This window comes from Anser cygnoides, chromosome 18 (assembly GCF_040182565.1).
Source record: "Anser cygnoides isolate HZ-2024a breed goose chromosome 18, Taihu_goose_T2T_genome, whole genome shotgun sequence".
NCBI lineage: Eukaryota > Metazoa > Chordata > Aves > Anseriformes > Anatidae > Anser > Anser cygnoides.
This window is the reverse complement of record NC_089890.1, coordinates 9,463,441-9,475,965: the sequence shown is the minus strand read 5'-3', so window position 1 is coordinate 9,475,965 and position 12,525 is coordinate 9,463,441. Positions and strand designations below refer to the sequence as shown.

Below are 12,525 nucleotides of genomic sequence, written 5' to 3'. Positions count from 1 at the left end.
GGAGCCTGGCAGTATGCTTTTAAAAAGAATAATACCCAGCAGAAGACAGCAGAGCAGCACCATGACCCAGCACACGTTGCAGTTACCGTAAGAGCGCAAGTCAGGAGCTCGCCTGCACCACAGCAGGATCTGGAAACCAAGAGGTGAGCGTGCCCTGCAACTACTCCGTTTCCCTGCTCGGTAGCAGCCCAGCAGGACGGTAAGGCTGCCACGCAAGCAAGAAGCTGGGAAGCTATTTCCTCCAGGGGGAGAAGACAGCAGGTTTTTCTTCCACAGGGGGTGCTCGGGCAGGCAGAGCACTTGACCCAGCCTCTGAGCAGCACGCCAACAGCCCAAGCAGCGACCCCACACAGTCCAGGCACAAGCTGACACGGCTCCCCCTGCTAGCACATAAGAACCACGCAGCGTTTGGTACAGCTTGTTCAACAGCACTCATCAGTGCAGCACAGAGACCTCGGAGGAACGAGCTCTGCTATCCTGGCAGAACCCATAGCTGGGAATGGCAATGCGTCTTAACTCCGGGACAGGCAACCCTACGTGGAGCCCACCCCACTGCAACCCACGTAACACGACGCGGCAGCTGCTGGCAGGGTGAACCCCAGGTTCCCTTGTCTCAGGGAGGCACACGCCGGGTACAGTGAGCAAAAGAGAGGCTCAGAGCAGGGGCTCCTGCAGCCAGGGGAGCTGCGCCCCGCAGGGTGGTCCCCTGCTGCTCCAGGGGTAGCTGGGGCACACGCAGCTCCCCCCCACAAGCTGCTGGGGAGGAAGCAGCCTTTCTTTTGCAGTCGTTCTCCGAACAGACCTTGCAACATCTGTAATTTAATTTGAAGCACTGAAGAGACCTATTATCTTCAGGCGAAGTACAATTTAGGCAGACCATAAAACTAATCAGACACAGCAAGGACTGCGGTAAGAACAGGCTGGTCGCCCCCAAGTTTCTCCTTTTACCCCCAGCGTGAGCCCAGTTAGAGAAAGAGTTAAACAATATAACACACCCAGCCCTGATGTGGTAATACCAATAGAAAATTGATGCTATGCATACATATTCACTTCAAATGGGTGCCTCTGATAGAGTTTGCTCTCACTGCAGCAGTACTGAAGTTGTTTTGAGACCAGTTCTAAAATAGCTGCAGCTGCAGGGGAGATGTTCTCCCCTGGAGTAATTCCGTACATCTGCTCCCCCCAGGTTACCTGCACACTCCACCCAAAATGACCCACGGTGCACGTTCTGTTCTGCACTTGGGCACGCAGGTTGGCTTTAGCATCCCTGCATCAAAACGGATCGATGCTGCTGACTGCTCGTCATGCTAGTTTCATTGATTGCAAGTGGCCCAACAGCAAAGTTCCTGCTTGATTTTAAATTAATAAATCTATAACAGTGCTTCACAGGTAAAACTCCTCCTTATTAGCAGGAGTTCGCTCTTTCCAAGAGGAAGAGTTTTGCTCCCACCAGTCCTGTTAGCACATTAGGAGAAATCCTGCCCCAGAGCAGCCCGAGTTTGGGCGGAACTGGGATCTCAGCGGAGAGGGCAACAGCCAGCCACTTCCAGCCCCTTGCAAAAAAATAAAAAATAAAAAAAAATCCACCTACTTTTAAATAACATTCAGCATCCCCTGCTCTGAGAGTGCTTGACAGAATAAAGAACTGCACCAGCGCTACCCCAGACCAGGATGCAGAGGCCCAGTGCCTGGGAGGAACTTGCTGCAGTGGCTCAGGAGCAGTCCTGCTGCTGCTCCCCACCAGCCCAGCAAAACACAGCAGAAATCCATGCCAAATATTGACTTCCTTCAGGCTCCTGTCCTTCTGCCTCCCCTGACACCTCATCTACGTGAAAGCAAAGCGGAGGAGGACATCGGGGAGAGGAGATACTCGAGCAAGAGGCTCCTCTTTTTATTATTTGAACCAATTTAATGGCTGTGGCCATGACAAGTCCAGAGAGCTCAATGCGTTTTGTAACCCTGACAATATCCCTATTAAAATTGCATCAAGCCACCAGTACAAGCACAGGATGAGACTGTATTCAGACAGTCAGAAGCAGATGCGTATTTTATCCAGCGCATTGAAGTGCAGCCTGTTAACGTGACCTAAAGGAAAATCACGGGGCCCAGGTGAAACACATTACTGCTCAGGCTTCTCTCTCCTCTCTCCCCCCTCTCTGAGCACAGAAGTGCCAAAACAAGCTCCTAATCAGAGACAACATTAGGACTCGCTGATTGAGAGAGAGGAATCGCAACGAGCACTCGCAGCCCCTCCAGCCAGCTGCTGCCAGCCCCCCAGGAGTTCGCAACACCAAGCCACGAGCCCCCCAGACAGAGAGCCTTGGAAAGCCTCTTCCTGCAGAGCCGAACGCTGCTCTGCCCTCCACCGCTCGCCACGCAGCGGCTGTACTTATTCTGCAGCCCAGGTTGGGCTGTGCAAGAGGAAAACAGCCACCTTCAGCTTTCCATGCCAACAAAAGCGCTATCAGCTCAATCCCCCAGCCTCAGGGAGCAAGTTCTCATGGGCTCGACGCTTGATGAAGAGAAAGGCACCTGCAAAGGCAGCTTCCCCGAGAGGACTTTGTTGCCATTGCCCTCACGCAGCACATGCCCACACGCTCACTTTGTCCCAGCTCCACGCCGCGGCTCTGGCACGCTGCAAACCACTGGCTGGGAAAAAGAGCGAGCGCTCCTCGGCTTCGTTATTTGCATTCATCTGCTTTTCCATAACACAGAGATTTCCAATTACATTATTTACAGCAATCTGTTGTCAACTCCCACATTCAGCACTTGAGGATGAAGAAAATTAAAAGGCAGTGAAATTGCTGTTCGGAGCTTTGTTTCCGGAATAGCAAAATGTATTGCACCTCTGACCCCAACGTTTCTCAAGCTGCAGTGGCTGCCAGCCTTCAGCGATTTATCATTCCCCTCTCAATCAGGCCTCTTTTTTTCCTGTGGCTCTATTCTAGAGGACACTATTTTGAGTCTAACCGCTTGCTACCACCCCCCAAAATAATATGGTAGGCTATTGATGAGTTCTCTGAATTGCAAACAGGTGCACATCACTTCGATTCAATCCAGAGTCACCCAAAATAAACACTCCCCTCCATCAGCACAGTATTTTGCCAAGAAATCATCATGCCAGGCAGGAATAACCCTGGGCTATGCTGGTTTATAATGTTCAAAATGGTACGAGCGTACATGCGAAAAGGGAAGCCCTGGGGGCAAAAAAGGGAGGAGACAATTCCTTTCTTCCAGTGCGGTAATCTTCTTCCTCTGCACGGTTTATTTTGATAAACCAAGAAATGCAGCCAGCCATGAAAATGTCATTTAGCGGAGAAGAAATTAAAGGGAAAGTGAAGCAGAGGGGGCAAATTAAAACTTTAGCAGGTCCCTGATAGCTGACATGCTCTTTCATATTCGATGGGGTTTAAAAAAAGCTATTTATCTCCCCCCACCCTACTTTAACTGTTTTCATTATCACTACAATTTTGGATGTGTCAATTCAAATGTAAATGTGCATGAACGCTTCCAAGAGGATTTTAATTACGATGATAGCATCGCTAATTATGGATACAAAAATATATATATATAAAAAGTGGTAATTCAGGGAGGTGCTTTGCACAACCTGGTGGCATCAGTCAAAACAAGACTGTGCAGAGAGTTACGTGGTCGGGCAGGGATCAGACACAACGCAGCAGGGCAGAAGGTGACGACAGACTTCAGCCACACGCTACTGATTCAACGTGGGCATTGCTGCCCAAGCTGTTCTCCTGCTCATGTGCTCTGCCAGAGGCCTGGCAGCAGGGAATCGTTCCTGCTGTATACATGTCGCTACAAACCTGTGGCCAACGTTTGCTGCAGTCTGGGATCAGCCTCCCCAGTCGTGCCACGGGATTTGATATGCATGCACTAACAGGCCTGCTCCTGGGAGGATCAGCCCACTGGCCCTCCACCTCGGTCTCCGGGAAGGCTCTGCAAGATGCGCAGCTGAGGAAGGCAACGCAGTACAAAGGGGAGGGAAGAAGGAAGGTTCTTGCCCTTGAAAGTAAACGTGAACTTCACTGAATTTGCTCCTAGCCTCACTCGCATGAGCAATACAACACAATCCACACCCGCTTTAACTCCACCTCACTCAGAAGATGTTGCAAAAGAAAATGTCCACAGAAGCCTGGAAGAACAAAAGGTTTTTTTTCAATAGATGCCTCTGTAAACAGATGGGATAAGTGCTGTCTCCAAAAGGCCAGGCTTAAAGCAGATCAGGTCTATCTTATTTCAGCAGGAAGAGATGCACTTATCATGCAGGGGTGTCTGCTGGCCCTCGGGGACGTTCCCTTTGCCAGGAGGAGCACCCAGGCTCTGCCAGGTCCCGGCGACGTGACAATGTGTGACTTTCCTCCTACCACACCTCTGGCAGCTCGGAGACCCCCACCCTGCAGGCACACATCACGCTGGGCAGCCCCAGTGTTGCCGAACACGCTGCTTTGCTTCTGGCTGCTTGGGACGCAAGCAGCAGGCAGAATCCATTAATCACCTCCACTCTCCAGAAATAAGACAGTGTCAGAGCAACTTGCTGCTCATTGCTATGCAGCACAGCCTTCCCAGCGGAGGTTTTCAAGGAAACAGAAAGCAGCAAAGAACACTTCTGAGTGGCTGAGGCTGGGATTCCCGAAGGGATCTGTGGGCATCAAGCATTCAACCTCCACTGAAAAACTGATGTAAACAATAGCTTGCTCCTTGGTTCTTCATTTTGACCTAGGCACACACAGATGATTTAGTCATGACTGAAGCCAGCACAGATTTTGTCCACACAGCAAAGGAGCAAAGAAGATTACCACACCACTAAATTGTCACTAGAATTTCAAGCTTACGGCGATAAATAATGCCAAGGAGGGTGGAGGGATGAGAGCTTTAGCATGTGTGCATGACGCTGCACACTTTGGCTGTTAGCTAGTATATGTGAATGTCCAACCCCACCATGCTGGCTTTACATCCTGGTGGGCCACAAGACTCACTCACTGAGCGCATAGCAGGGGCTAAAGGGGACAATTTCAGTCCCAGGCTCTTGTCCCAGCCAGATGACACTCATTAACTCCAGCCAACATCGCTTAGTGCACCCAGCTTTCTGAATGACCTCCCCATCTCACTTCACTGCCTGACAGTCTCTCCGTAACAGAGTTGAGAGCTTCATAAATATCATGCCCAAATAGCTAGGGCAGTGGTTCAGAAAATTACAGACTGCAAACACGGCCGTGATGTGGCAGGAATGACCTACCTTGGAAACATCACATCTCATCACACCTGCTGGGGGCTCATGTCTCTTCCCGGCAGGGAACACCACACCAATTACTGCCACCTCCGCTCCGGACCAGCATCAAACACTCACCCACGAGAGCTGGCCAAGGCCAGGGCCCTGAGCACGGCCCTGCAAGCTGGGAGGCATTGCCTGAGCTCTGTGGCCTTGGACAAGCCTACTTTAAGCGTGCACTTCATTAGCATGGGCTAAAGGAGAACTTTGCTTCATTACCGTGCTGTGCATTGAGAAGGGGCGAGAAGAAAGGTGATAGTGGCTGCTGGTGATGTTACTGCATCAACAACCCACGGGGTTTCGGTGGGTTCCTGAAGCTTCCCGTCTGGATCCCAGGAAACATAACAGGGCCAGTACCTATACACCATGTACATCTCTGGTCAGAGCACCAGCACCACCACAAACAGGAAAGGAGACAGACCTGAACCGACCTTTAAAAGAATCAAGAAAAAATAAAGATGAAGTTTAGGGTTGCGAGGTAAGATGAGGCTATTTTTTAGGTAGTCTCCGAGGGAAAGTTCCATCCATTTTCATTAGAGAAGCACGTCGGCCGTATCTCAGGTTTCACGGAGAGAGTGATCTCTGAAGGTTACCGTTCCCTCACACACTGACCGCACGTAACACTTATTGGACAGGTTAATGTTCTTCTCTGTCCAGTGACCATGGCTCCTCATTATTTTTATAAGAAATTGAAAAAAAAAAAAAGCAATTATACATTGGGGGATGAGAAAAAATACGAGAAGAGCAGAAAAAAGAAATGAAGTCAATTTCAGTCCCATACCCATCTCCCCACAGAACACAGAAACTGCCTTGACCTGCCACACTCTCCACTTTGGGACTGCCATCTGGATTTCAAAACACCTGGATGATTCAGTGCATCAAATTATTAGCAATACCCAGAGAGCTGGAAGGCTCTCTGCCTGCCCTAGTCACACTGCCACTCAAAAATTAAAGACAGCATCCATCATCTCACCCGAACACAAACTTTGCAAGTACTCGCACACAGATAATCCCCTCCTACTTAAAACCCAAGCAACGCTAAATCTCCACAACTAATACAAAAACATTCACCATCTCAAACACCTACAGAAACGCTCTCACTGCACTTCAAAAATTGACGGATCAAGCAGAGCACCCAGGTTTCACAGTTGGTTGCAGTGGTCGGGAATAGCTGCACTGGATTGACGTTCAAGGACCACAAGCAAAAGCTCAAAATAAATTGATGGGAACAAGCGAAAGTCCCTCTGTAATCACTGAACAAATTCACTGGCTTCACGGCACAGCAGCAAGCCTGAAGTTGGTGGCTGCTGGCTGGCAGACAAGAACTGAGGCAGGCCATTACTTTTTGCAGTGTAAAGTCAAGGATAAAGGATATAAAAATTTAGAGACCTGCATCAGAAGTCTCACACGCTGGCAAGTTATGGATTTGACAGGCAGGGGGAGGGGGGAACAGAGTTAAAAGCTGCAATCCTGGTTATTTTTAGAGGGACAAATATTGAAGCTAGGCTACAGATCTCTCCAGCTGTATTAAAGAACCAGCGTTAGCCAAGTTTATTTGCCACAGAGCTAGGAGGAAAACAGCAGCAAAAGGTAACAGTCTCCTTACAACCATAGCTAGAAAAGCCCCACAAAACGATACAGGCTGGAGGGGCTGGTGGATTTTTTTTCCCCTCCATCCCATCACAAACCAAAATTGTTGCCACTGTGCGTACTGGTTGAGCCTGTCAGGCCTCCCAAACCCCATATCCAAACCTCCCCACCCCATACCCAGGCAGAGGGATGAGCCCGTGCACACTCAGCACAGACTTAGGGCAGGTGACTGGGTGCTGCTGAGCCCCTTCTCCCCACAGTTAAATTTTACCTCTCTCTGTTCGCTGCAGATCTTGCACAACCAAAGAGGACGTTTCTGCGTTCCAAAGGTTTCTATGCCACATTTGGTGCAAACTTTCTGAAACAAGGAGATAAAAGAAAAGGGTAGTGTGAGCAACCCCCAGCAAAGAGAAGGCTGAGAAGCATCTGTCCCAACAGTTCCGGTTTGCTTTCCTTAAAAATATTAAACATGGCACAATTCTCTTATTTATCCCAGAGATACGCTGATCCTAAGAAGCTGCTTCAGGTCTATAAGGATGTTAAGACAAAGGCAAATCTACAGCATGGTCCCTGACTCCAGGGTGACAAGAGAACTGGACAGCGCAGATCAAAGCACACAACAAATACGTATTTCTGGAGTGTTTTTTTTTTTATTCTTCTAAATCCTAAAGCCCAGTCACCGTGGCACAGAAAGCAGCTGTAACCAAGCACAAAACGAATGCGAGTTTGTGCAGGACTGTAAATCCTCTCCTCCCTTCCCTCACACACGTTGCCTGAAACCCCACGGCTTCCCCTCCATTTCGGCGAGCACTTGGCAGCTATTGATTTGTGGCTGCTTAGGGAGCGGGCACGACCGTGCCTACGTGCACGTTTCCTGAGCAGAATGCTTGATAGCACCACACGGCATCTATCCCTGCACGAGGGAGCTTCCACGTCTCCGCTGGCATTACAAGCCATTTAACAACCCGGATCACCTAATATTACATAATGAAGCTGATGGGTATCAGGCTTGGCTTACAGTTGAATGAGAAATGGGATGAATGCTTTGATCCTCACAGAGCAAAAGCCACTCACAAGAGGGCCCTGGAGAGCAAATCCTTGCTTAGACAGACATAGGAATTCAGTCTTCCCAGCTGGGTTTCACCCAACTCCCCACCGAGGCTGCTCCCCCTCTAAGCCAGGAGCTCTGCTCTGCAGGATGGAGGCTCGGTGCTCACTCCGCCCTCGGTGCGCACACTCGGAGGAGACGAACAGCAGAAAGTACCTGAGGAACGGCTTCACTGCACGAGCAAATGCACCCGAATATTTTGGTCAGCGCAGCCCAGAGGCAGAGCTCTCGGTTCTGCTACCAGCTCAACAGATGGCTTTTGTCAAGGCTTTTGCTCTGTCTACATCCCAGTGGGCACTTTAATGGTGTTTTGGCTGGGATGCCTACAGGTTTTTTTAGGAAGGGCAGCGAAATAAGAAACAACCTGTTTGGTCTTGTGCATATTGATATTCAAGATGGTGCTACCCAAGCCAAGAGGGACTGCAGATGCAAGCAGCAGGCAGTACCGCAGTTGGGAGCCACCTTCTGAAATACCCCAAATTCTCCCTTTTTCAGACCAAAACCTGAGGGAGTAACTCTGTCGTAAATACCCTCAAAGATCCCAATTCCCACATACATAGCACATTCGAACGCTCCCCCTAGTGGAAGTTTCCCAACAATTTTACTCCTGGCCATAAATTTTGAAAGCTCCAACACAAAACAGGGCTCTCTTCCTCCCCTTCCCTGTGGACTAGCTGGGAAATTGAGCATCACCCACAACCCCTCAGAAGACATAAAAATCAAGGATGCTGAACACAGCCCTGTTCTTCATTAAATACAAGATAAAGCACTTTCTTCTCCTACTTCTATTTCACCTTTTATACATGATCCTGATACCCTCCGCATGGTAAATTGCACATTATGCTTCATCTAACTACTGCTATTGTTAACACGTCTGTATTTGCATACATCTTTGTCTTGCCATAATGCATTTATTTCTAAGATAATAAAAACCAATATTAAAATCATTCTTCATTTTGACCTATAAATGCTAAACCAGAAAGTGGCACTTAGAAAATCCATCAGGCTACAAGAGCTATAGAGCCTCTGTTCAGCAGAAGGGACTTGCAGAAGGTAAGTCCTCTGCTACATTTCAGATATATCATTACAGCAATCCCTGTTATTGAGCTAGAAGGGCCGCAATGACTTTCCAATGAGATGGTAACAGAGCAAAGCTAGCAAGAAAAATATGAACTTTAAAAATCCATAATTCCCTGACAAGTCATTGCTTATCGCATTCAATGCTGCACAAGTGATGGATATCCCTGGGGACAAGCTTAAAGTAACAGCCCCCTGTGTGCTCTGCTGAAGGATCGACTGTTTTTGGGTTCACACCACGGCGTTACAAAGCAGGAAGGGGAAAAGCCCAGGGCACCCACTCAGCATTGCCCTGAGCTCGCGCATGGCTGAAAAGTGCAGCCAAGCTGAAAGCAGCTGCAAAACGCACACTGGGAAAAACAGGATCTCACCTTAAATCAACCTCGATGTGAATCCTCCTGAACTGCCCAACAGACTAAAAAGAGAATAGTGAAAAAAAAAACCAAAACCTTACCCCAAAACCAACTAAACAAACCCCAAAAGAACAAGCCCTTCTTCGGGGCTTTCTGGTTACAGCCCCCCATGAGCCTCAGGCACTCACAGCCTCACTAGCTCTGGGGGTCACTTCTGCAACTGCAAACGGGCAGAGCAGGGAAGGGTCTGCACCGGCTTTGCCTCCACGTGCTAGTGTATGGGGCTTACAGGAAGGAGGTTAGAAAGTGCTGCAGCGCTGTGACCTAGCTGGCTTCAGACAAGGTGAGAGCAGAATCGCCAGGGGAAGGAGGCAAGAATACAGCACATCCTGTTATTCTGCATGCTTGAAATGCAGGAAACAGCTAGCCGCCTCCTGTCTGCCAAGCAGCCCTTTATTGTCCACAGACACGTCTGCACGGAGCCCGTGCTCCCCTCTGAGAGAGTCGCCCTGCAGCTCCCCTTTAAGCCAGACCCTTCAGATACTTCCCAGTATCTTCACGCTGCTTCCTTTCCCAGCCCTTCCTAAACAAGCTCCTTTCTTCCCGGCTGAGGACCCGGGGGTTCAGAAATGTGTGTTCACCTTCCCAGTCACTGCCTTACCCGTGATCTCTTGTATAACCCCTGCCTCGGTCGAGCTGCTTCTGAAACAGGAGCCGGTGGAGAAGCTCACTGCACAAAGGCAGCACTGCTCACGGCAGCTCCCTGAGCACGGTGGAGGGGTGCTGGGCCCTCGGTGCTGACTGTGAGACCTGCAGCCCACCAACTCCACCAGCGCCAGCACGGAAGGTTCATCATGGCCTGCGCAGAGCTGCCAACACGCACCCCTACGTGGTAAAGGAGCGGGATTTACTCAGCGCTGCCCTGTGGGACTCCATGGGACAGCTCCGCAGTGATGGGGTGGGTGGCACGAGCAAGGGTCCCCTTGGCTCTGGTGCCCACCAGGGACGCCAGGCTGCTCGCTCCCACCCTGACACCAGCAAGTCAGAAGCACTCCTGCACCCACTGGGTACCCTCACCTCTCCCCAGGCACCGCTCTGAGGCGAAGCCACTCACACAGACATCTCCCCAGGGAAAGATGGGCTTCAAGTGCACCAGAAGCAGCCTCCCAGCAGAGGGAGGATAAGGTGGTTGCCTTGGAGATCCTCATCTCCGCAGCAATGCAGTTTAACCCCTGCTTGTCGGGGAGCCCAGACAAGCAACAATCATCCCACAGGGATGTAGGACGTTATGTAGGACCTACACATGATGTAGGTCTCCCTACACACCTGTGCTCCCTTCCAAACAGCACCCGCGCAGTGCTGCCAACGACACACACAGTCACTGATGCACAGGGTAATTTACGTATCATCAAGGTTGGAAACCTTACACTGGTTTGGAACTTAAAGATGGGTTTGAGCCTTTAGTTCTCTGTAGAAACGTGCTACTGGAAGGTCTAAGGGCAGACCTTGCAGGAAGGAGCAGTAAAGCACACAGACACTTCCGTAGGTGCCTCTGACGGACGTACATTTCTGCCCTGTCTCTGGAAGCCCGGTATCTACCAGGCTGATGCACGCCATCTCAGCAGTAAGTGCAGATTAAGCACTTTAGGATCACAAGGAATAAGGTAAAAAGAGAAAACCCTGTGGATTGACAGCACCGACCCAATCAAACAGGGCTAAATTAACTCTACAGAGTGATCTACCTTCTGAGAGCCCCGGTGGCCTTGCCTGGGCAGCTCTGCTACCAGGAACAGGCAGGAGCCCCTGTGCAAACCCACCTTTTTGCAGTCCTGACAGAAGACCGAGGTGCTCCCCAGCAGCCCGAGCAGCTCCCCGCAGAGCAAACACTGGGAGAGGCCGTTTCCCATCGCGTTCTTTCTCATGTTCTCCAGCCGCTCCACCAGGCGCCTGCAGGGAAGAAGGCCAGGCAGAGGTCACAGCAGGTCCTTGGGCACTGCAGAACGGCTCTGTGGCAATCTCAGATCTATAGGAAGAAGCTCTGCCAAAAACCTGCAGGTGTGTGCTCCAGCCTCAGCCTACCTGTGCCTCTCCTGTGCAGTTCTGAGCCCCTTGCTGGGACCGTATGTACTTCTGCTTCAGTCTCTGAGCTCAGTGTTTCCTATTAGCTGGCTCTTGGTCTTCAGGGAATAAAACCCTTGTAAGTCCACCTACTGGTGCTCACCGAGCCCAGAATAAGCAAAACTGGGAGCACCACTGGCAGGCATGGCTCAGCCAGTGGGCACAGGGCAGACGGCTCACAAGAAAGGCACTCAGTACCCTTCAGGAGCTCAGTGCCACCTCGGCAGCATGGTCTCAGCACAGTGATTTCCTGCCTGGGGAGCAGGAAAAGGGTTCAGTGCTCAGATCAGGGCAAGTCAGCACATGGAAAGGGCAGAGGAGTTAGACTGTTAGACCTGCCAAGCCCTGCTCTGTTTTCACACGCACTCCCTGAAAGCAGCACTGCAGGCATGCGACTTACATCTCATTAGAAGCAGGAAGGCCAGACTGAAGCCATCAGACCAAAATGAGCCTGGCTACGGTACAAGAATGCCAGCAACTGCCCCCTGCTTCGTTCGACAGCCTGCTTGGAAGACAGGAAGCACATATGTATGCGCAACGTCCACAGCAGCAGGACCACGGAAGGGAAGGAAGGAGGGATAAGCGATTCAGATGCGAGATGCAGAGGGCATGCAGAGCGAGGCTGCTGTCGTGAGATCGCTGCGCGGCCATCGTCAGGCATCGATGGGGAGGATGACAAACAGCCAGCCCGTTTCTCAGAGGCAGCAACCAGCCGCAGCCACGCGTGTGCACGTGGCTCAGTCCTGTTATCCTCGCATCCCCCTTCTCACTAGCGCTAATGTCCCACCAGCCAAGCCCCGCGCTGCGAGGACGGCAAGGTCTATTTGGAAGAGGCACTGCCCGCGGTGACGAGGTCAGACAGCACAGCCAGGCTGAGCCGTCGTTACCGGATTTATGATCCTTGACTTCAGCACACGAGAACCCGCTGCAGTTAACGCAGGCATTTCGGAGAACGCTTCAGCAGGGGAACAGCGAGGCTATCGCTGTGCACA

At 50.8% G+C, this 12,525-nt stretch overlaps 1 protein-coding gene across 7 annotated transcripts in view; it reads right to left on the bottom strand.

The window, feature by feature from the left end:
• Positions 1 to 12,525, bottom strand: part of RPH3AL (rabphilin 3A like (without C2 domains)) — a 65,482-nt gene that overhangs the window by 39,755 nt on the left and 13,202 nt on the right. For all 7 annotated transcript variants that reach the window (XM_048074109.2, XM_066979829.1, XM_048074110.2 and 4 more), the window contains 2 exons: positions 11,233 to 11,362; positions 7,149 to 7,235 (listed from right to left, as the gene is read on the bottom strand). In XM_048074109.2, the coding sequence (XP_047930066.2) occupies positions 7,149 to 7,235; positions 11,233 to 11,362 (217 nt within the window). The remainder of the gene's footprint in view (positions 1 to 7,148; positions 7,236 to 11,232; positions 11,363 to 12,525) is intronic.